The sequence below is a fragment of the Triplophysa rosa genome, linkage group LG20 (genome assembly GCF_024868665.1).
Source record: "Triplophysa rosa linkage group LG20, Trosa_1v2, whole genome shotgun sequence".
Lineage (NCBI taxonomy): Eukaryota > Metazoa > Chordata > Actinopteri > Cypriniformes > Nemacheilidae > Triplophysa > Triplophysa rosa.
Window position 1 is genome coordinate 1116568 of NC_079909.1, and position 22101 is coordinate 1138668.

General features: G+C 43.5%; 1 protein-coding gene across 1 annotated transcript in view; it reads left to right on the forward strand.

The window, feature by feature from the left end:
• Positions 1-22101, forward strand: part of LOC130571613 (serine/threonine-protein phosphatase 6 regulatory ankyrin repeat subunit C-like) — a 180343-nt gene that overhangs the window by 109030 nt on the left and 49212 nt on the right. Inside the window, 2 exon segments of the mRNA XM_057362739.1 lie at positions 550-621; positions 1514-1715. Of these exon segments, the coding sequence (XP_057218722.1) occupies positions 550-621; positions 1514-1715 (274 nt within the window).

Genomic DNA, 22101 nt, shown 5'->3' on the forward strand with positions numbered 1-22101 from the left:
AGATTTTTAGACATATATTTATATTAAAAGGACCCCAAAAGGTATTTGGAAAATGAAGCCACAGTTTTATGAATGACTGTGATTCACATTAAAGTCCCTGTGATATTAAAAATTGCTCATTTTCATATTGCAGTGTTTGTTATAAATAACTTATCATTACAATTCATTATCTTTTTAAAATTCAAGTGCCCTCGTAATTTTCAATTCAAATCTGAAAAGGCTTGTCCGTCGTCTAGTGGCTATACACCTCAGATGACGTTATTTAGATGGCTTGGGCAGGACATCCGTTAACTCCTCCCCTTCAAGTGTCAGTCTGCTGCCAGTTTCATTGTAAAATTAAACACGTTTATATACATCCAATCAATTGGCAAATCAATTGGAAATTCCATTTCACTCGGAAATGCTTCAGAATACAAAAGAAAAAACGATCGCCACCTTCGGTTCACTGGGGCTTTAATCCACATACATTTCGAAACATTAAATTCTACTACATTCCTTTATTCCTATGATGTATTCAAAGTGAAGTGTCTGTGTAATTGTCTTTCACAGCTCTTAGAATTGTCTTTCAAGTGTGTGGAGGATGTGAAGAGTTCTGTTCCCATAAGCCCTTTACACTTAGCTGTAAGTATTCTGGGAGGTAAAAGAGCAAAGATTATTTGCACACAAATTCAAATGATGTTTTGTGCAGTTTTAATACTTGATTCACTAAAAGGATTAAAGGAGCAAGGTGAAAATTTTAGCGGCATCTAGTGGTGAGGTTGTAAATTGCAAACACCGCTTCACTCCAGTGCTCACCCCTCCCTATTGAAGCACTACGGTGGATGACACAGTACAAAAATGTCGTAACGTTTTCACTTCTTTGCCGAAGGAGATAACATATTTACGAAATGCGCTCTGTAGAGCAGTTTGTCCGTTTAGGGCTACTGTAGAAACATGGCGATGCAACATGATGAATTCCATATAAGGGGACCCGCTGTGTATGTAGATAGAAATAGCTCATTCTAAGGTAATAAAAACAGAAGGCTTCATTATGTAATGTAAATACACATCTGAACACATGGTTACTGTATGTATATTATGTTGCATTTCTGTCAATAGATCATTATTTTGTTTGCCACATTGCACCTTTAAGCAAATAGAACATTAAACTAGCACAAATTACAATTTTGCAAAGGTCAGAGGTTCGTGATTTCGTGATTAAATATTAAATAAGCTTAAGATGCATACAAATCAATTTTCCTTGCATATGTAATATAACTGCTTGCTTTCTTTGTGACAAGTTTTGTAAATAAAACACAGTGTTTTAGAAGGCATGTGATTTTTTTTTGCACGACAATTATATAAATAAAATATTAAACTGGTGAGTGAACAAGACACCCTTTTGTGCAGAGTAATCGCTAAAATTGTGAATAAATATTAAATATTTAGTCTCTCTCTCTTTCTCTCTCTCTCTCTCTCTCTCTCTCTCTCTCTCTGTAATGAATTTAATAATTTTGTGAATTGTCTCTGTCAGGCTTACAATGGTCACAGTGAAGCCCTTCAGGTGCTGTTAGAGACAATGGTTCATGTAGATGTGCAGGATTCTGGAGGTCGTACAGCACTGTATCTGGCATCTCTAAAGGGTCACTGCCGCTGTGTGGAGGTACTGCTGCTTCATGAGGCCTCATGCAGTATCAGGGAGGACAACTATAGGTGGACGCCACTACATATTGCTGGTCTGTCTTTTTTATTATATATTAGACAATATAAGAATATTACCAATGACTATAAACAATGGAAATTTAAGTTAGCAGCAGTTCCTCTTTATGTAATTACGTTACATCATAAACAGAAAGCAGAGGATCGGCTAATATATCACGTGTGTAAATGTTTCTTGTTCTCATTTAGAATTTAACTAGCTTATCATTTAAATGTTCATTTAGATAGCTGCATTTGAAGTGCTTACTCTGATTACATCTGTTGTTAAAAAAAAAAAAACTCGAGCTGTGGCGTGTCTGAGGGGGTCATATTGGATGGCTAACGCATTTATGGTTAAAAAAAATACATTAGTTTTCAAATACCGTGCATTACTGTTGCTCCTCTGTGCCCCGCCTTTCTGACACACCTCGATTTTTAACAAAGCTCATCGTTGTGAAAAGCGCTGTGTGCTCTGATTGGCCAGCTACTGAGTGTGTTGTGATTGGCCGAATACCTCAAGCATGTGACAGAAATATAACTCCCCTTACCATATTCGGAACATCAGCTTTCAAACCATATTAACTGCTGATAATGTCACAGGTACCCTGTGAGTTCAAGCCCGAATATGATCCAGAAAATGCATTTGACCAAGCGGATTAATCAACTTTGCCAGCGCGACTTTGCCAGCAGAGACAGATCGGTAAGGTTTTATTTTTAAAAAAGTATTAGGTTTAACAATTAGCTAACTATAGCTGACTTCTTTAGAGCTCCTTTGACGCTGTGTCTCAACGCCCCAGTGCGTAGGGCTGTAGTCAAGTCCACCATTGTCGAGTCCAAGACAAGTCCAAGACCAGGACTAGTCGAGACAGAGTCAAGTCCGAGTCCAAAGAGGTTCGAGTCCAAGTCAAGTCCAAGTCCAGAGAGGTTCGAGTCCAAGTCAAGACCGAGTCCAATTGAGACAGTCAATACAGAGACAGAAAAAAATCATGACTACAAGACCACATACTTAACTATTGAGAATTTATGTGACGCAAGAGACAGCATATCTTCTATTCTAAGATAATCATTTTCATTATTGTTTGTAATGATCAAAAAGCAGATAAAATAAGGTCATTTTATTTTTACTATATAGGTATAGCACTAAAGTCACAAAGCCGAAGTGTAACTGTTTATTACTTTTTTAAGGAACTTTTTTATCAGCCCTCCTAACAGCAAGGTTGTGCAGCAATGAACACTTTTGTGCGTGCGTGCGTGCGCCTGCCCGTGCACGTGCGTGTTCGATAGAGGAGCCGCTTGAAAGAGCAGAGGCTCACGGCTCGTTTATAAGCACGTTTATAAGCACGTCGGTGCCCATCCTTAAATAACATGTTCATCACAATGACAATAAAAACACGATCAATCTTATCTTTAAGCCCTACTTTCCAAACTTTCTAAAATACTCAAATGCAACGCTAACTCTGAAACATGGCATTAACTTACCTCTCTTTGTGATGCCTTTGCAGGTGTCTTACGAAATTGGATGTTGTCCCACATGTTTTGGGGAAAGTTTTGTGCAAAAATTTCCTTTTAAGCGCACTGTCGATACATTTATTATGGTTTGTAAAACCAATCTGTATTATGCCGCTGCTCGCTGACATCGTGCCTGATGAATGATTGATGCTGGTTCGCGCCGCGGACGAATCGTTCATTTGAACCGGTTCTTTCTTTTTAGTGAACCGGTCGAACCAGTTCAGCTGAATCGTTCCCGTTTAGCGTCTCCCGTAAACACTTAATATTATCCACAAATTAATTCAGTTATTCACTTTCTGGCGTGCATGACAGTCCCGCGGACTTGAACCAAGTATACTGAGATGCGTGTGAAAGAGAACTTATGAGCAGCGCAGCTCTCGTTCTAGAGTCGAGAGTCGGCAACAGTTTTCGGATCATTAGTTTTCGGATCACAAGAATATTGCTCTATCAATGTTTTGTTTTGAAGGAGAAAATAAAACATATATCGCTGGACTCGGACGAGACCGACTAGAACATTTCGAGACCAATGACCAAGTCCGAGACAAGTCCGAGTTCAAATACCAACGAGTCCAAGACAAGTCCGAGACCATTAAAAAACGTCTCGAGTTTTTCACCTTAGCCTGAAAAGCGAGTGGTGCGGGCGGACTACCTAATATGTGGGTCTGTAGCCAAGAGTGCTCCTCTTGCTCGGGAGATTACTGGCCTTTGGCTGAAATTGAGACTATGCACCCGAAAATGTCCGCTCGATCAGGTTTAAGAACACGAACACACTTAGCTCCTATGGAGCATTACCATAACTCCCCTTTAGAGCTGTGTGTAGACCCCACAAGCAGAGAGCGAAACACGCTGGTCCTTCAATGATAGTGGATATCATCCAAACTACATATGTACAGGGTGTGAAGTTTGAGAACAACCTGTTCCACATCATTACTCAACTCAACTTTATTTATATAGCGCTTTTACAATTTTCATTGTTACAAAGCAGCTGTACATGAGACACATTGACTACAAGCAAAACAATCAAAGTTGTACCTGCAAAAACAAGAAAAGGTTGAAAACACAGAAGACAGACACACCCACACACAAAACACTCCACACACACAACACGCACACACACACACACACACAAGCACACACACACACACACACACACACGTACGTACACAGACAAGTACGCACACACACACACGCTCAGTGAGAGCACACATTTAGGATAAAGGAGAGAGAAGCACAGGTCAAATATAACAGATAATAAATTCCTATATGCAATATTAATTAAGTAAAACTTTAAGATTCTAAAGCAGCCCCCCCGGTCAGGCAGATAGTGCAAAAACAGTATGCAAACGGTGGCGAGGAACCCAAAACTCTAATCGAGAAAAAAAACCTCAGGAGAACCCAGGCCCAACCAGGGGATTCCAGTTCCCCTCTGGCAAAAGCTGCTGCCTCTGCACAAGCTCCAGAGAACTTGCACAACAAGGCTAAATAAAATAAATAAACTTAATAATAAAATAAATTATAGTTTAAGATTATCATTAATAATCTAATAGCATTTGAAATTTTGTGGTGAAGACATGTCAAGAGACCGCGTCCTTCTTTATCCAGCTCTATCATCTCAGCTCTTGTCAGGTCCCCACTTCCCATTCTCCGCTCTACCATCAGGTCAGGCCATGAACTGCATCCTGCTCGCTGTGGTAACCTTGGAACAATGAGACAAGACTGGCTGAGAGTAGAGTACTGTTCTGTACTCTTTGATGCAACAAGTACATCAGTTGTGTTTTTGGTTCCGGTTGATCTAACTAATGCAGCCTAAACCCTCTGAAGATTTATATTATGGAAGAGTAGTGTATGCAAGATTAAAAAGATGCGTCTTTAGTCTAGATTTAAACTGACAGAGTGTGTCTGCCTCCCGGACAGTGCAGGGAAGACTATTCCAAAGTTTAGGCGCTAGATAGGAAAAGGATCTACCACCTGCACTTGATTTTGAAATTCTAGGTATTACCAACTGACAGGACGCCTGAGAGCGTAATGCACGTGAAGGACTGTAATACAAAAGGAGTTCATTCAAGTACTGAGGAGCTAAACCATGTAAGGCTTTATAGGTAATAAGCAAGATTTTAAAGTTAACGCGATGCTTTATAGGTAACCAGTGCAAGGTTGACAGAACCGGGCTAATATGTTCATACTTTTTTGTACGTGTAAGAACTCGAGCTGCCGCGTTTTGGACCAATTGGAGTTTTTGTAATAAGCCTGCAGGGCAACCACCTAACAGTGCATTACAGTAATCTAGTCTTGATGTCATGAATGCATGAATTAACTTCTCTGCATCTGGATTGACAGCATATGACGTAGTTTAGATATATTCTTAAATGGAAAAACGCAATTTTACAGGTGTTGGCGACGTGGCTCTCAAATGACAGATTACTATCGAATAGAACGCCAAGATTCTTTGCTGACGACGAGGGTTTTATGGAACATCCGTCAATAGTTAAACAGTATTCTTGGTTGTTACTTATAGCAGTTTTCGGTCCAATAAGTAACACTTCCGTTTTGTCCGAGTTCAGTAATAAAAAGTTGTTACTCATCCAGTTTTTTATATCGACTATGCATTCCATTATTCGATGGAACTGCTGTGTTTCATGAGGCTTCGAGGAAATATAAAGTTGAGTATCATCAGCATAACAGTGAAAGCTAACTCCGTGTCGCTTTATTATATCTCCTAGAGGTAGCATGTATAATGCGAAGAGCAGAGGCCCTAAGACTGAGCCCTGTGGTACACCGTACTGGACTTGCGATTTGCGTGACACCTCATTGTTTATTGCTACAAATTGAAAACGGTCGGATAAATAAGATTTAAACCATTTCAAAGCTATTCCCTTAATGCCGACATAATTTTCGAGTCTATGTAGGAGTGTGCTGTGGTCAATGGTATCGAATGCAGCACTAAGGTCTAGCAGCACCAATAACGAGATACAACCTCGGTCAGACGCCAATAGCAGATCATTTGTAACTCTGATCAAAGCAGTCTCTGTACTGTGACATGCTCTAAATCCAGACTGGAATTCTTCATTGATGTCATTCCTTTGGAGGAAGGAGCATAATTGAGTTGAAACTACTTTTTCCAGAACTTTAGATATGAAAGGTAGATTCGATATAGGCCTGTAGTTCCTTAGTTCTCTAGGGTCGAGTTGGGGTTTTTTGACAAGGGGCCTTATAACAGCCACCTTATATGCTTTAGGCACATGTCCTAATGTCAGAGATGAGTTAATAATACCAAGAAGAGGATCTATAATTTCTGGGAGCATCTCTTTCAGTAGATTTGTAGGTATAGGGTCTAGTATGCATGTTGTTGATTTAGATGATCTAATAATTTTAGACAGCTCATCTTGATCTACGGTATAAAATAATTGCATTTTCTCCTTAAGGGCGCTGTAGTTAGTTTGTTCAGCGGGTTTCACTTCTGATTGCATTGTTATAATTTTTTCTCTAATATCTTGGATTTTATATGTGAAGTAGTTCATAAATTCATCACTGCTATGCTGATATACAGGATCAGAAGTCACTGACGATTTATTTTTTGTTAATTTAGCCACCGTGTTAAATAAAAACCTAGGGTTGTGCTGGTTTTCTTCTATTAGTGATGAAAAGTAGGCGGATCTAGAAGTTATTAGGGCTTTCCTGTATTTTCGAATACTATCCTTCCATGCTGTACGAAATACCTCTAATTTAGTTTTCTTAAAGTTGCGCTCCATTTTTCGGGCCGCTTTCTTTAGAGCCTGAGTGTGTTCATTATACCACGGTGTGGGGCTGCCATTTTTAATCTTCTTTAAACGTAGTGGAGCAACTTTGTCTAGCGTTACCGAGAAGGTGGAATTAAAATTTTCAGTGGTAATGTCAAGATCTTCAACGTTATTTCTCATGATTTGAGACAATTCGGGCAGATTATCGAGAAACGCATCTTTGGTAGTTGAAGTTATTGTTCTACCATATTTGTAACAATGAGTTTTATTTGCAGCCGTAGGCCAGTGAAGCAAACATAATACCAGATAATGATCCGAAATGTCTTCACTCTGCTGAAGGATTTTAACGTCGTCCACATTTATACCGTAAGACAGTATTAAATCTAAAGTATGATTACGAAGGTGAGTGGGTCCTGACACATGTTGACTAATGCCCATGGAGTTAAGAGTGTCTTTGAAAGCCATTCCTAAGGCATCTGTAACGTTATCTACGTGGATGTTAAAGTCACCAACGACAAGGAGTCTATCTGCGGCCAGTACTAGTTCTGATAAGAACCCACCAAATTCTTTAATAAAATCTGTGTGGTGCCCTGGAGGCCTATATACAATAGCTAGAATCAATTTAAAAAGTGTTTTATCTTTAGTATTAGGTGTTGAAACATGAAGAACCATGACTTCAAAAGAATTATATTTAGAGTTCGACTTCTGGGAAATGCTAAGAGAGTTATTGTAAAGTGCTGCGACACCTCCCCCTCTGCCTTTTAGACGAGGCTCGTGTTTATAATAATAATCTTGGGGGACAGATTCATTTAAAGCAATATAATCATCTGGTTTTAGCCATGTTTCTGTCAAACAGAGCATGTCTATTTTATGATCTGTTATCATATCGTTAACAAAAAGTGCTTTATTAGAGAGAGATCTAATATTTAGCAATCCGAGTCGTAACAGTTGATTATCTGTATTTTGTTCATGTTTAGTTTGTTTAACGTTTATTAAATTACTTTCAAGAGGTTTACGCATTATTTTATGTTTGCTAATCCGGGGGACAGACACAGTCTCTATTTTGTGATGTTTGGGAGAACGGATTACTACATGTTGTACATTTTGTGTATTCTGCGACGTGAGACGGCAAGCAGACAGTTGGTTAAGCCATACTGTCTGCTCCCTGACCTGGGCCCCAGCGAGTCAAGTTTTAGCATTAGCATTAAGACTTTTTGCCATATTTCTAGACAGGATGGAAGTCCCAGCCCAGGAGGGATGGAGACCATCTCGTTTCAACAGGTCAGGTCTGCCCTCAAAACTCTTCCAGTTATTTATAAAAACTATATCATTCTGCAGGCACCACTCAGACAACCAGCCATTTAGTGATGATAATCTGCTATAAATCTCATCACCACGATAAGCATTGAGGGGGCCAGAGAATATTACAGTGTCTGACATCATGCTTGCGAGCTCACACACCTCTTTAATGTTATCTTTTGTGATCTCCGATTGACGGAGTCGAACATCATTTGTGCCGACGTGAATAACAATCTTACTGAATTTACGATTAGCCTTAGCCAGCACATTTAAATTTGACTTGATGTCAGGCGCTCTGGCTCCCGGTAAACATTGGACTATGGTGGCTGGTGCCTCTATGTTAACGTTCCGAACAATAGAATCACCGATAACTAGGGCACTTTCAGCAGGTTTCTCAGTCGGTGCGTCACTGAGCGGGGCAAACCTGTTCGAGACTGTAATCGGAACGGTCGAGTGATGTTTTGTCCTGCGACTACGCCGTCTCACAGTCACGAAGTTTCCCAGCTGCGGAGGATTTTCAACCGGAACCGAGCTGTGTGCGCTAATGTTGCTCGCATCCAAAGTGTTTTCTATCGTCGTTAAACTCTTACTATCCTCAGATAAAGATTGGATGCGAGACTCTAATTCTAAGATCTTCTCTGTCAGCCTAACTATTTCCCTGCATTTATCGCATATAAAGCCCTCGCAGCTGACAGAGAAGGCTAAGCTAAACATATGACATGAGGTGCAAGTAACAATAATAGGAATAGAAGCCATAACTCACCGGATTTGAAGTGCAATTCCAACTTACCAAGGTTGCTCGATGGATCGTAGTATCCGATTATCGGATGGCAAACTGCCATCCGATTCCCCGACAGAAACCTCATCATTGTCACGCACTCGCTACGTGGATCCGCTATGGGACGGTCGACTGCCGCCTATCGGAGACGAGTTGGGTGAGCGTAGCGGGGCATGGACAGTCCTCGGGTCTGACACCAGCGGATTAACGTCCATGGGAGTCTTCATTTCACCAACGCCCCTCACCGCTGCGGACGTGCAATATCAATAAACGCTTCTTCAGCATGCTGGCAACCCAAGCATTTAATACAGGTATCCTATGCCTGTTGGGCTGGAGGACGAATCCGCCGAATCCAAGGGAACAGCGGCGAGACATGTCCGGCGACACGTGCACGCTGTTAGAAATTGCATTGCAGACACCTCGGTCCGCTACCGAAACGCCCAGGGGAAGTCGCACACAAGAGGACGAGTCCGCTTCTCTGCATCGCAGTGTCCGGCAGGGTAATCTCTTGAATCTCTTGAAAAGGTGAATGAATGGGCACGCCATCTTACTTTTATACCAGTACGCACGGGCCGCAGACTGACATGCCATGCCATTCACCAAAGTTCATTGGCCTTTTAAAAGTACAATCAGAGATGATAGGTTCTCAAGTTCAAACCCCATTCTGTCTCAACAACATCAAGAGACTGACAGAAAGGGAACTACGTGATGACATCATGAATATGTTAATTAGCCTATGTAGTGTATTTCGGGGAAACTATAAGTTTAAACACAGTAACCTACAAATAATTAATGGTGATTAAACCATTAATTATTTTATACACTTTACCTGATGCAGCAGAGCTAATAACAGCGACAAACTAAATACACTCGTCCACCGAGCGATCAGCAGATCGTATATCAACTCTAAGAAATATTACTCCCCTGGCCTGGAAAAACAATATTCTTAATGTAGTACAGTACCACTTCAGAAATCTTAACGAAATCAAGCAGTTTAAGTTACGTTGATATGTGATAAATAAACACATAAACAATTTGAGCATGGATACACATGCGGTTTATTTATCTACACTACGGGGGAACTAAAACCAACTATTAACAAAGAAAAAAACACTAACAAACAAACATACAATGTAAAAGCAGTAAAGAATGAAAGAAATAGATAAAGCAAAGAAAAAGGCAGTATTAAATCAGCTATTCACATCTGCACGAACCATCAAGGACAAATCTCCTTATTTAAAAGGGGCAAAGCTTATACGCAACTGGTTAGCAATAGTTCAGATACTTGCATTGGCTTCTTTGTTTCTCGGGACACGTGCTGGCGCGCGTATCAAAGGGTCCTGATGTGTTCGGAGCAGGCCGTGAGTTCGTTTATTTAGCAGAAGCAAACTGCCATTAGAAACTGTCTCTGAGGAGAGGCAGGTCTCGAGAGGATGAAAGAAATCGAGCAAGCGAATGCGCACGAGTGCGAACGCACACGAGCGAACGAACATACACAAAAAAATGAGCTTTCCTGCGTGTTCAGATGTTTTATCACAGAGGGCGTCATCCCCCTCCAAGGTAGGCGATCCAATGTGATGAGATAGTTTTGGGCGCGAAAACATATTTCTTTGTCCGGCACACTAACTCATTTGCATTTATGGTCGCCTGGGAGTTTGGAGCAGGAATAGACCTAGAATAGAATAGAGACATTCTTTTGGAAGAATTTGAGGCTCTCAGTCCCTGGGGGCCACATGGCTTTTCTCCCTTTGGTGAACAGTCCTGTCCTCCCCCAAGAACCTCCTTTGAAGTCTAGGGGAGAGTATCCGAATCTGTCCTGGTCAGTGATGAAGGTATTGAGAATAGGACATTTGGCCAGACTTGTTGGTGCCTGGTCGTAGTCCTGCTGAGAGGTTACTGTGTTTTACGATCACAGATGGTAAACTTTGATCCGACCATACCCTACACCTATGACGTCATCAAGCCCCACTGTTCCATAAAATCCTAGCAGAAACACTACAGTTTATTGTTGTAAATGTCCCCTTTGGACAGAGTGTGTGCAGTTTTCAAGTTTCAAGTTTACTTTAAGAGCAAAAGTTCATCCTTAATCAAATGCCAAGTCGAAATAGTACGCCTTTAAAGATGATTTAAAAGTGTGGACAGACTGAGCTGCTCTGATATACGCAGGGAGGCCATTCCAGAGCCGGGGGCCAGCAATGGCAAATGCTCTAATCCCTCTATGCTTAAACCGTGCTCGCGGGGTGGATAGAAGACCCTGTGACCCAAACCTCAGGGATCGTGTTGGAGTATAGTGATGGAGAAGCTCGGACAAATAACTCGTGCCAGATTATGTAGTGATTTAAAAACATAAAGTAAAATTTTAAATTCAATCCTAAAATGGATAGGCAGCCAATGTAATGATTTAAAATTTAAGTCACATGGTCTGACTTTCGTTTCCCTGTAATGAATTTTGCAGCAGCATTTTGCACTAATTGAAGGCGATGGATAGAAGATTTGGACGCCCCTAAATATAGGGAGTTACAATAATCTAATCGGGATGTAATCAGTGCACGAACGCAGTCTCAAGAGATTTAGTAAAGAGAATAGGTTTGATCTTAGAAAGAAGACGCAATTGAAAAAAGCACAAGCTGATCACTGCGTTAATTTGCCTGTCGAGGTTAAGGCTATGATCCCACACCTAAGTTCTTGATGCAGGATAGAGAAAACGTCTTGGTTACGGATGTAACCTCGGTTCCCTGATGGAGGGAACGAGACGTTGTGTCGAACCGACAGAATGGGGTTTGTCTTGAGATCATGTCATGTTCTGAATATTTAGAAAAGGCCAATAAAAATTGGCGAATGAAATTTGCATGCTGGGCTCCTCCCCGGATGTCCGGGTATAAGAGGGAAGCCGGCATGCTCATTCATTCACCTTTGGTCTGAGGAGCCTAAAGCATCCTCCCCCGACCGCTGGGAAGGGCGGCCAGTGTTGTGGCATGAGGGACACAAAGTCTCGTTCCCTCCATCAGGGAACCGAGGTTACATCCGTAACCAAGACGTTCCCTTTCTGTCGGTCTCTCGACGTTGTGTCGAACCGACAGAATGGGGTTCCTATGGAAAACGCCACAGCACTGAGCCGCGTCACAATCTCTGCGGAGCGACGTTGACTGGCCTGGGCGAGTCAGACGAACACGCTAACGCGAAATTATGACCCAGAGCTTTACACAAAGTTGGGAAGCCCCTGTCACCGGCCGTCACGGGCGGAGGCCTAGTTCTCTAAATGGCGAGAAGCCGCCCGGCACCATACGGGCCACTGGGTAAGCATTATTCCCCCCGGGGGGAAAACGCTGCAGAGGCCACTACCTACCGTAGGGAGGAATTAGTGGAGACATCACATGGTCTCACTATCAGGGGAGAACTCATGGGAAGGATGTGCGGACTGCAGGAGTTAAACGCAAGGTGGGAGTCCACCTGGGGAAGTCATGGGTTGCCAAGGTGGGAACCATTCATGAGGATACATCAGACGGAACAGCCCACGGAGGGGGGGTTACCACGTCTGGAGCACTAGGTCCGGTTAGAGCAATATAGGAGATAACTCAACTGTTCCCCGGCCTAAGGGGGCAGGGCTGCTCTGCCCAGCCTGTCCCCTGGAAGTGTGCTTAGTGATGGATGGAATGCCTGTTCTTTACCCAGTGGGGGAAAGAGGGGAGGCATAATAGCCGCTGATCAGAACACACAGACCCAAGATAGGGCGCAACCCCCTGCCTTTCTTGGGGACAATGAAGTACAGGCTGTAAAACCCATTGAAAATCTCGGCTGGTGAGACGGGCTCGATCACTCCCTTCACCAGAAGGGTGGCGACCTCGGCCCGAAGTAAGGGAACATCCTAGCCTCTGACTGAGGTATATCGGATGCCCTGAACTTGGCGGGCGTGAGGCGATTGGATCGCGTAGCCGAGACGGATCGTCTTCCCTAGCCAGCCTGACAGCCTGGGAAGCCGAACAGGCTCCCAGAAATGAGACGGTGACTAAAGGTACGATCTTTTTCATCGTCCCCCCGGGGGGTGGTTTGATGGCTAGCAGTACGGATACCTTGCCGGGGGAGGTCCCCCGGGGAGGAGATCGGCTCTGCTGTTTTTTCCTGCCTGGCGACTGCGCAGCTCAACGCACTGTCTGACTGAGAGTGCTGAGGGCTGGTGTTTATACTCGACATTGCGCTTCACCATGACGCAACGTCGAGTTTGCCGTTCACCATCGTGCAGAGGGTGAGAGCGGCTGTGGTAACCCAGAGAGAGAGGAAACTCTCCTTTTTGAGAGTAAGTGGGCGCTAGCCCCACGGAGGGGGCCAGCAGATGGAGAGACGGGGCAGGATCCGTCCCTATCCGACTTCCCAGCGATGTGGCTGGGGTCGGGCCCAATGGTAGCCTCAATCCCCCTGAGGTCTTCCCATGAGGGTCGCTTCACCGCGGCTGCTGATGGGGCGATGGTCTCCTCTTCGCTGTCTCCTCCAGGGGGGGCCGCCTGAGTGGGGGGCGCCAGAGCTGGAGGGCGTCAAAGAGGACCAGGGCTGCTGGGAAGCAGACAGTGCACGGGACTCGACGGCCGAGGCGGCCGAGTCGCGGCACGGAGTACTGCCTCTTTACTGTCGAGAGCCCTCCGGGGGGGGGCCGCATGCGGGTCTCGTGCCCCCTGACGGGCGGGGGTGAGCGGGGCCGCTGCGGCTCGACAGTAACACCAACCAGCCCCCCCTTGCGAGATGGGTGCATCAAGAAAGCGGACTTTCTCGGCGTTACTCATCTGCGCAAGGATCGGCCATAGGAGTTTCTCATGGACCACAAGTGTGGACATCGTCCGACCCAGGGCCCGCGTGGTCACCTTGGTCGCCCGTAGAGCGAGGTCGGTGGCGGCGCGGAGTTCCTGCATAAGCGCTGGGTCAGTCTTTCCCTCGTGGATGTCTCTCAACGCCCTGGCTTGGCAGGAGCCATAGCGTGGAGAGAGGAGGCAGCTTGGTCCGCCGCAATGTAAGCTCTCGACACCAGAGATGCCGAGACACCACATGCTTTGGACGGGAGTCTAGGTCGAGTCCCCCCCATGCCTACGGGCATGAGTGCACCACGGCGGCATACTCCACCTGGGGGACAACGACGTATCCTCCAGCTGTCTCAACCTCGAGGGAAGAGAGGGTGACGGAACTTTGTTTGACGTGAAACGTGCCGGAAAGTGGCGTTTTAGGTCTTACTAAGTTCCTCATGCACTTCCGGGAAACACGGCACTGGGGGCGGGCGCGGCTTGGCGCCATGTAGCCAGCCGCGAGCGCCGGGAAAGGCAGTGCGGGCACTGCAACCCAACACTCACGGCGGCCCGGGAAAGCATGGCTGACATTTCAAAGTCCACTTCTTCCTAGGCTCGACCCCCCGAGGGAGGGAGCCCGTGGAATTGTCGGAGGCGGATGGCAGTACGGCACCCCCCGATGCTGCAAGAGACATCTCATCATCACGCATCATGTCCGAATACGTGATTGGGGAATAAGACGGCGGACCGTCTCCTGGGGAACGGTCAGAAGAGCGAGACGAAGTGTGAACGGTCCATGAGCCAGTGGCTGGCGGATTATCGCTCACAGTAATCCTCATGTCACCCTCGCTGCTTGCCGTAGCGGACGGCAGGGCCGTAGTCCTGACGCCAAGGAACGGGGAGCAAATGAGGTGGTGGCTGAGTCCCGTGGGAACACAGCCACCCGTGACGCAACGTCTGAATCATCACCGCCCGCAGTGCGGGCAGGACGTATCCACAACGTCTGCCCCAGCGTACTGGAAGCAGGCATCGTGTCCGTCCCCCTCCTCGATGAGTGTGTTGCACCCATGAGAACAGCGGGACATGCCACGCTGGAGAAATTTGCTCTTTTAGAAAGGAAATTTGCTCGAACACCTCCGGAACTGGGGGGACCGTCCGCTGTCCACGTCGTAGATTCCAGCAGAAAAATGATCACCAAAGATCGTAGAGAAGCTCATCAGATGCATAGGCTCTGAAGAACAAAAGGTGAATGAATGAGCACACCATCTTCCCTCTTATACCCGGACATCCGGGGAGGAGCCCGGCATGCAAATTCCGTTCGCCAATTTTTATTGGCCTTTTCTAAATACTCAGAAGATGATAGGTTCTCAAGACAAACCCCATTCTGTCGGTTCGACACTACGTCGGGAGACTGACAGAAAGGGAACAGAGCTAAATATTCCAGATCAATATGGTTGCCTCCACAATTTCCAGGCAGACCAAAGACTATAACCTCAGTCTTAGATTCATTCAAAAATAATAAAAAAATGGGAAACCAAGTTTTTACCACATCTATACGGTCAAAAAGAGAGTTCCGTGTATCAGGATCATTGCGTTTTATGGGTAGATAAATGTATGTATTATCCGCATAGCAATGAAATGATATGCCATGTTTTCTGAAAATGGAACCCAGGGGGAGTAAATAGAGGGTAAAAAGAATGGGAGCAAGAATCAAACCCTGGGGCACTCCACACGAGAATTCAACAGAAGAGGAAGAAAAATTTAATTAACTTCAATAACTTCTATTAGATAAATAAGATTTAAACCAACTGAGGAAGGTGCCATGAATGCCAACACAGTGTTCTAAACAGGATAAGAGAATCTTATGGTCAACTGTGTCAAATGCCAATGTTAAGTCTAACAGTACTAAGGATCACAGAATCACCAGAGTCAGTCGAGAGTAGTATGTCATTAAGAACTCGTAGCAGAGCAGAGCAGACTCAGTACTGTGTAGGGGCTTGAAACCAGACTAAAATGTTTCAAAAATCTGATTTGAATTAAGAAACGCCTGAAGTTGTATAAGAACAATTTTCTCTAAAACTTTGGAGATGAATGGCAGCATTGAGATAGGTCTAAAATGATTAAAATCACTGGTATCGAGTGAGGGTTTTTTAAGGAGAGGTGTCACATAGCCCTTTTCCACCAAGGCAGTTTCGGTGCTGGTTCGGAGCCAGAGCCTAGTTCCAAATAGGTTCTTTGTTTTACCACATGCAAAGCACCAGCTCCGAACCAGAAAAAGTGGTTCTTATCTAGCACCGACACGTTGCTGGCCTAGAAGTAAGAACTGCTTGCGTCGGTTGCTGTGGGCGGGGTTACCGTGACCACTGATGAACACTAACCGCCATTTTTGAAATTAAATTCAATTCAATTCAATATGGACGCAAAACAAAAGCAACACTGGTTTGAGGAAGAAACAAACTGTTTTCTTGCACTCTGGTCCTCTGCAGATGTACACTCGCAAAGCCATGAACATCACAAGCAACGCAACGTCTGCCATTGTTGATGGTGTTTTAAGTTTGGCGCTATCACGCTAACGTTGCTGGGAAGGATGAGACGTAGTCAGTGACGTATGACCTCGCTCCCTTGTGGCTCTCTAACCCGTGGAAAAGCAAACCGGTTCTTAGCAGGTTCACCAGTGGAACCAGCAATAGCACTAGCTCCGAACCGGCACCCGGTTCATATTGATGGAAAAGGGGTAAAAGTAGCTTCTTTAGGCATGTCAGGGATGGTTCCCGTACTTAAACTTTTATTCACAAAGGACACCACACAAGGGCCCAATGAGTCAAAAGTTTGTTTTAAGACATGAGGGGGACGTCAAATGGAGAGTAACACGGTTTCAAGTGTTCTATAATGTCCCTGATTGACTGAAAAGAAAGAGTGTTGAAGACAGTCCAAGATACCAAAAAACAACATATTTCAGATGGTGCGTTCAAACACACTGTTTGCAGCTGCGTTCTCAGGGTAACAATCTTATCACTGAAGAACTTTGAAAAATCTTCACATAATGACTGAAGGATTCAAAATCACATTAACAGGAGGATTTAAGACAGAGTTAATAACAGAAAATAAGACTTTAGAGCTATGATGGTGCTTTGCTATAACATTAGAAAAATATTTACACTTAGCAGATTTTACAGCATTCTGAAAGGAAACAAGAGAAGATCTAAGCAGATCAAATGAGATTTGCAATTTGTCTCTCCTGCAGACTTGTCTCAACGAGTGAATATTCTCGTTGAGTCACGGATCAGATTTAGATTTTGCCTTCTTAAGTTTAAGCGGAGCAATGGCATTTAAGCGCCTAAACAGTAAGAGTTAAGCAGACTTAGATGATGTCCGGCATCCAGGTCCGGTAAAGTTGACTCCAGGGACAGAGACATACTAGCTTCAGTAAAGATGGTAGCGAAGTCGTCACGAGAACGGGGAGAGAAAAAGCGAGACAATTTTACAGAGGATGGTGCTTTACGTCTGGACTGCATAGAAACATATTAAATAAAACAGGTAGATGATCAGAAAGCACAGAGTCAGCAGTCTGAACGTCAGCTATGGAGAGACCATGAGAAAGAACCAAATCCAAAGTGTGCCCATTGGTGTGCGTAGGAGCTTTCACCCACTGCACCAAATTAAAAGAGTCAATGATATTGACAAAATCTTTCGTTAACTGTTTAGTCTGACAACACACATGTATATTAAAATCGCCTAGCAGCAAAAACTGATTGTACTTGATAACACAGTCACCCAAAAAGCAGTGAAATCATTTATGAAGTCTTTGACCAGGTGACGGGCCGATACACCACCGCTAACAGAACAGGATCATCCAAATCCAGTCTCAGAAGCTGTACTTCAAAGCTGCAGTACTTTATAGACAGTAGAGGCAATAGGACAACAAAGAAACTGTTCTGTTCTTTAAAATAATAGCTAGACCACCCCCACGGCCTGCATGACGAGGAGAGTTGAAAAATGTACATCCAGCCGGAACCAGATCAGAAAAAGGACTGAAGTCACCAACCTTTATCCATGTTTCTGTAATAAACATCATATCAAGAAAATGGGTAGTGAAAAAATCATTCAATAAAAACGTCTTATTAACCAGCGAGCGAGCATTGATCAGAGCCATCCTGGAGGACATGAGGGCTGTTATCCGACGCTTTGTTCAGAAAGTGAAGATTTAGCAGAGAGACACCACCGCACCGAATTCACGGGAGCAAACCATGGGAGGATGGCACAGGGGAATCTGGGAGGATGGGTCGAAGCCAGCGAACAGGAGGATCCAGCAAATGCCCGGTCACATTACGGCCACCGCCCAACTTCCATAATATAGAGAGGCAGCTGGAAAAATGGCCTGCGCGGAACTCCATTTTCAGTTTCACGCCAGCGCTTCCCGTGTCTCCTGCGGCGCTTTTTACGGGATACATCCAAAGGCCATACGCGTAGGTGATTGGGAATAGCCCAGCGAGGATCTAGAGACCCAGACCACAAGCCCGACCCAGAGCTTCCCACCACTGGACATCGCTCTGCCTGCAGTGAGACTTTAATGTCCAGAAGAGCCTGCCGGCCGCAGCCCAGAGGTGAGTATTAATTCCACAAAGGTGAGTAACAATTCCACAAAGGTGAGTAACAATTCCACAAAGGTCAGTAACAATTCCACAAGGGTAGAAGAACAGCAACAACAAAAAATAGCAGAGACACCAGACGGCTTGCCACATACACCGGCGCCATCTTGGAATTATCAATTTGAGCCCGAATCTGAGTTTTCAAAGAGTTTAATTAAATGATCATCTTATGTAATTTGGCTGCATTTGTGAGTTATTAAAATTAAACTGGTTGTGTAAACTAGGCAAGTAATATCAAAATATCAATTAAATTATAAATATCTTTTTTTAGGCGTACAGAGTACAGTACATTCTTTCAGCAGTCAGTTATAGGCCTAATGGCATGTTAGGCCATTGAATAAGGAAGAGGGCTCAATTTTTTTTCAGTGTTCGATATGTGTTCAAGTGTTTCATTTTTATTCGGCTTCGGCCAAGAATTTTCATTTCACCAGCAAAAGGTAATAGAGGTGTAGACACACAACTTTACACCTTGAGTGCTCTTCAGAGCTTATCTCAGACAATAGACAGATTTGAGGCTTGCCAATCGTCAGCTTCAGAACAGGAAGGCGGACCCCCTGGGCCCCTGTGTCATCCAGAGGAAGATGCACCAGATAATGCTGATGTGCTGTCTATTCTGGCTGTTTAATAATGTGCAACAATCAGGTTATAGGGTATAGCCAGTGGGGGAGATTCCCATCACACTGCGGAGACAGATGAGGACTCAAACACCTTCAAACACCATTGTAGATCGTTTGCATTGGTGCATTGGCGATGCATCGATGTTGAAAAGTTGTGCATCGGATACGAGTTGCCATTTGCATTGCGATGCATCGTTTCTAACATATGTGACCCTGGACAACAAAACCAGTCTTATGGGTCAATTTTTCAAAATTGAGATTTTTACATAATCTGAAAGCTGAATAAATAAACTTTCTATAGATATACGAGTTGTTAAAATAGGACAATATCTGGCTGAGATACAACCATTTAAAACTCATTAATTTGAGAGCGCAAAAAAATCAAAATATTGAGAAAATTGCGTTTGAAATTGTTAATCAGGGGCACTGTGGCGGACCATCCACTCACAAAAATAAAGTTTTTATATATTTAAGGTAGGAAATTTACAAAATATCTTCAGTGAACATGATCTTTCCATAAAAGAAAAATCGATAATTTTGACCCACACAATGTATTTTTGTCTTTTACTAAAAATGTTCCTGTGCTACTTAAGACTGGTTTTGTGATCCAGGGTCACATATTTGCATTGGTAAAATTAAATTTGTTTATATATAATTATTAGTAGATGCGTTATATTTTTATTATTTTATATGAAGGTTATTTTCTTTGAACTGTTTCTCAAGCTTGTCTGTCATTGCCATATGTGAATATGACGAATCACAACACTACGGAGACCGAGGTGTGTTTCCTGATAGTCCCACAAAGGCTGCGTCTGCCAGCTATAAAGTTCTGCCTTCAGATGCTGCATTCTAAGACAGAAAGGCATCAAGGCATGTCCGAATCCAATTGTCATGAGCGAGAATGAAGCTTTATTCAGCCAGAGAACACACATAGTATGTCAATAAGCAGATCCGGTATTCCTCAGTGCTGCAGACAGGAGAAGCCAGCTGGAGAGCAGGACAAACAGGCTGCGACCGGTGAGACCCGGTGTTGGACAGGAAACCTGGGTGGTGAACCAACAATCCCACGAGACGGCAGACTGGAGGTGGGCACCCGGTAGAGAGAGTTGGCAGGCAGCGGGTAGTGGTAGGTTCTCCGGCAAAGGGGCATGCAGGACGCCGGCAGCGTCGGCGGGCGAGCCGTGATGGGGTAGAAGGAAGAAGGCAGGAGAGAAAAACAAGAGACTATGGCTTTGGAGTCAGAGACGAGTTCGTTGGATTAACACTATAACTGAGATCAGACAGGACTATGACTATGACAATATAGTGACTAGTTTAAAACCCCATAACTGTCACCGTCCCGTATACGGGACACCTAAGTTTGCGTCAATATTGTGCATGTAAGTTCTAATTGAATCACGACAAACTATATATCATTGGAAAGGTCTAAGACTCTAGAATACAGATTTCTTTGGTGTTTTTTTCAAATAATTTATGTAGGAATACTAATTGTTTCTTTTTATAAAGAGTGTGCTTCAATTTTTTCATGACCATTTACATGCCACAGACCCGCCGGCGGGACATCTAAGTTATCTTTGTGAAAATTCTTATCTAATCATGACAAACTATATGTCGTTGGAAAGGTCTGAGACTCTAAAATACATGTTTCATCATTGTTTTATAAAATAAAGTATGTAGGAAGTGTAATTGATTCATAAATGACAAGAATGTGTATCAAAAATATATACATCCTGCGGAACACCTACATTTACTTCAATACTTTGCATGTAAATCTTATCTTATCATGACAAACATTATATTGTTGGAAAGGCCTAAGTCTCTAGAATACAAATTTGATCAGTGTTTAGAAGAATAATCTATTTAGGAAGAGAAATTGATACCTAAATGATAATTTATTCATAAATTAGTGTACATCAAAAGTATAGTTTCATACAAATTTATTGTTTCTATATTGTTTCTGTGCTTTTGTATTTTTTCATTGTGTTAATTGGAAAAGTAAAAAAAATAATAAAAAGCATCTCAATGTCTGTTGTGGTCAAATTTCAGGTCAAGCGTAAAACCAATGGAAGCCTATGGGCCCCTTAGTGGATTTTGGTGGTAGAGCGGATACAAAAACTCACAGACACCTCAAAATTTGGTGTATCATGACCAAACTTGATTCAACACTTGGTGACCCTTGGGACTTTGACTTATGAAATTTTGAAGCTGATCTATAATTATTTTTATGTTTTTTTATAAAAGAAATACATAAACCTTTTTTTTTATTATTACAATAAACGTAAGGTACCTTTAAAAAAAATTGTGTGTGATTTTTTTTCTTAGAAATAATCTATTTCTCTTCTTTCAAACAAGACCAGCCGTAGGTCTGTATTCCAAATAATTCATGAGTTACAGCCATTTTAGTTCCAACAGTGCGTTTTAATGTGTAAGTTAAGGGGTTTCCAGAGAGCCAAAACGTGGCGTAGTAACACACAACAATCTGAAAAGGAACGAGAGAACACGGGGAGCTAAAATAGAGAGGGGAAGCGATTAACCAAACCAGAAACAGGTGAGGACTAAATGTGAGGCCAGTGAAAGTGATGGGAGTAATGAATGGGATAACGAGGGGGCGGGGCAGAGACACGTACATGGGGAGCTGCCAAAACATACGCATGAGGAAAACAACAACAGAGATCAACCTAATCAGACCGAGGACATGACACCAATGACTGTTTAATAACTGTTCTCCTGAGGTAATTTCATCAGATCGATTTTTAAGGCAGCATTGATGTATTATTATTAGCTAGCCGCTAGCTACCGCTAGCATGATGCAGAGTGAGCAAATTACTAAAACTAAAGGGACAAGACTGACTGGGAAACCGACAGAAACCAACAAAACATTGAAAAAATTAACAAAGGCAGACAAGCATAAACAATACAGGGGTTGGGGTGAAATAATAAAAATAACAAACATGGGAGGGGGGGTGGAAGCACAAAAGAGTTCTGGAGGAGTGGTCCCAGATGGTTGGAGCTGGGTGGGAAAAAGTATTTTGTGCTAGAGAGGGGGGAGAGCGGGGAGTCCTGGGT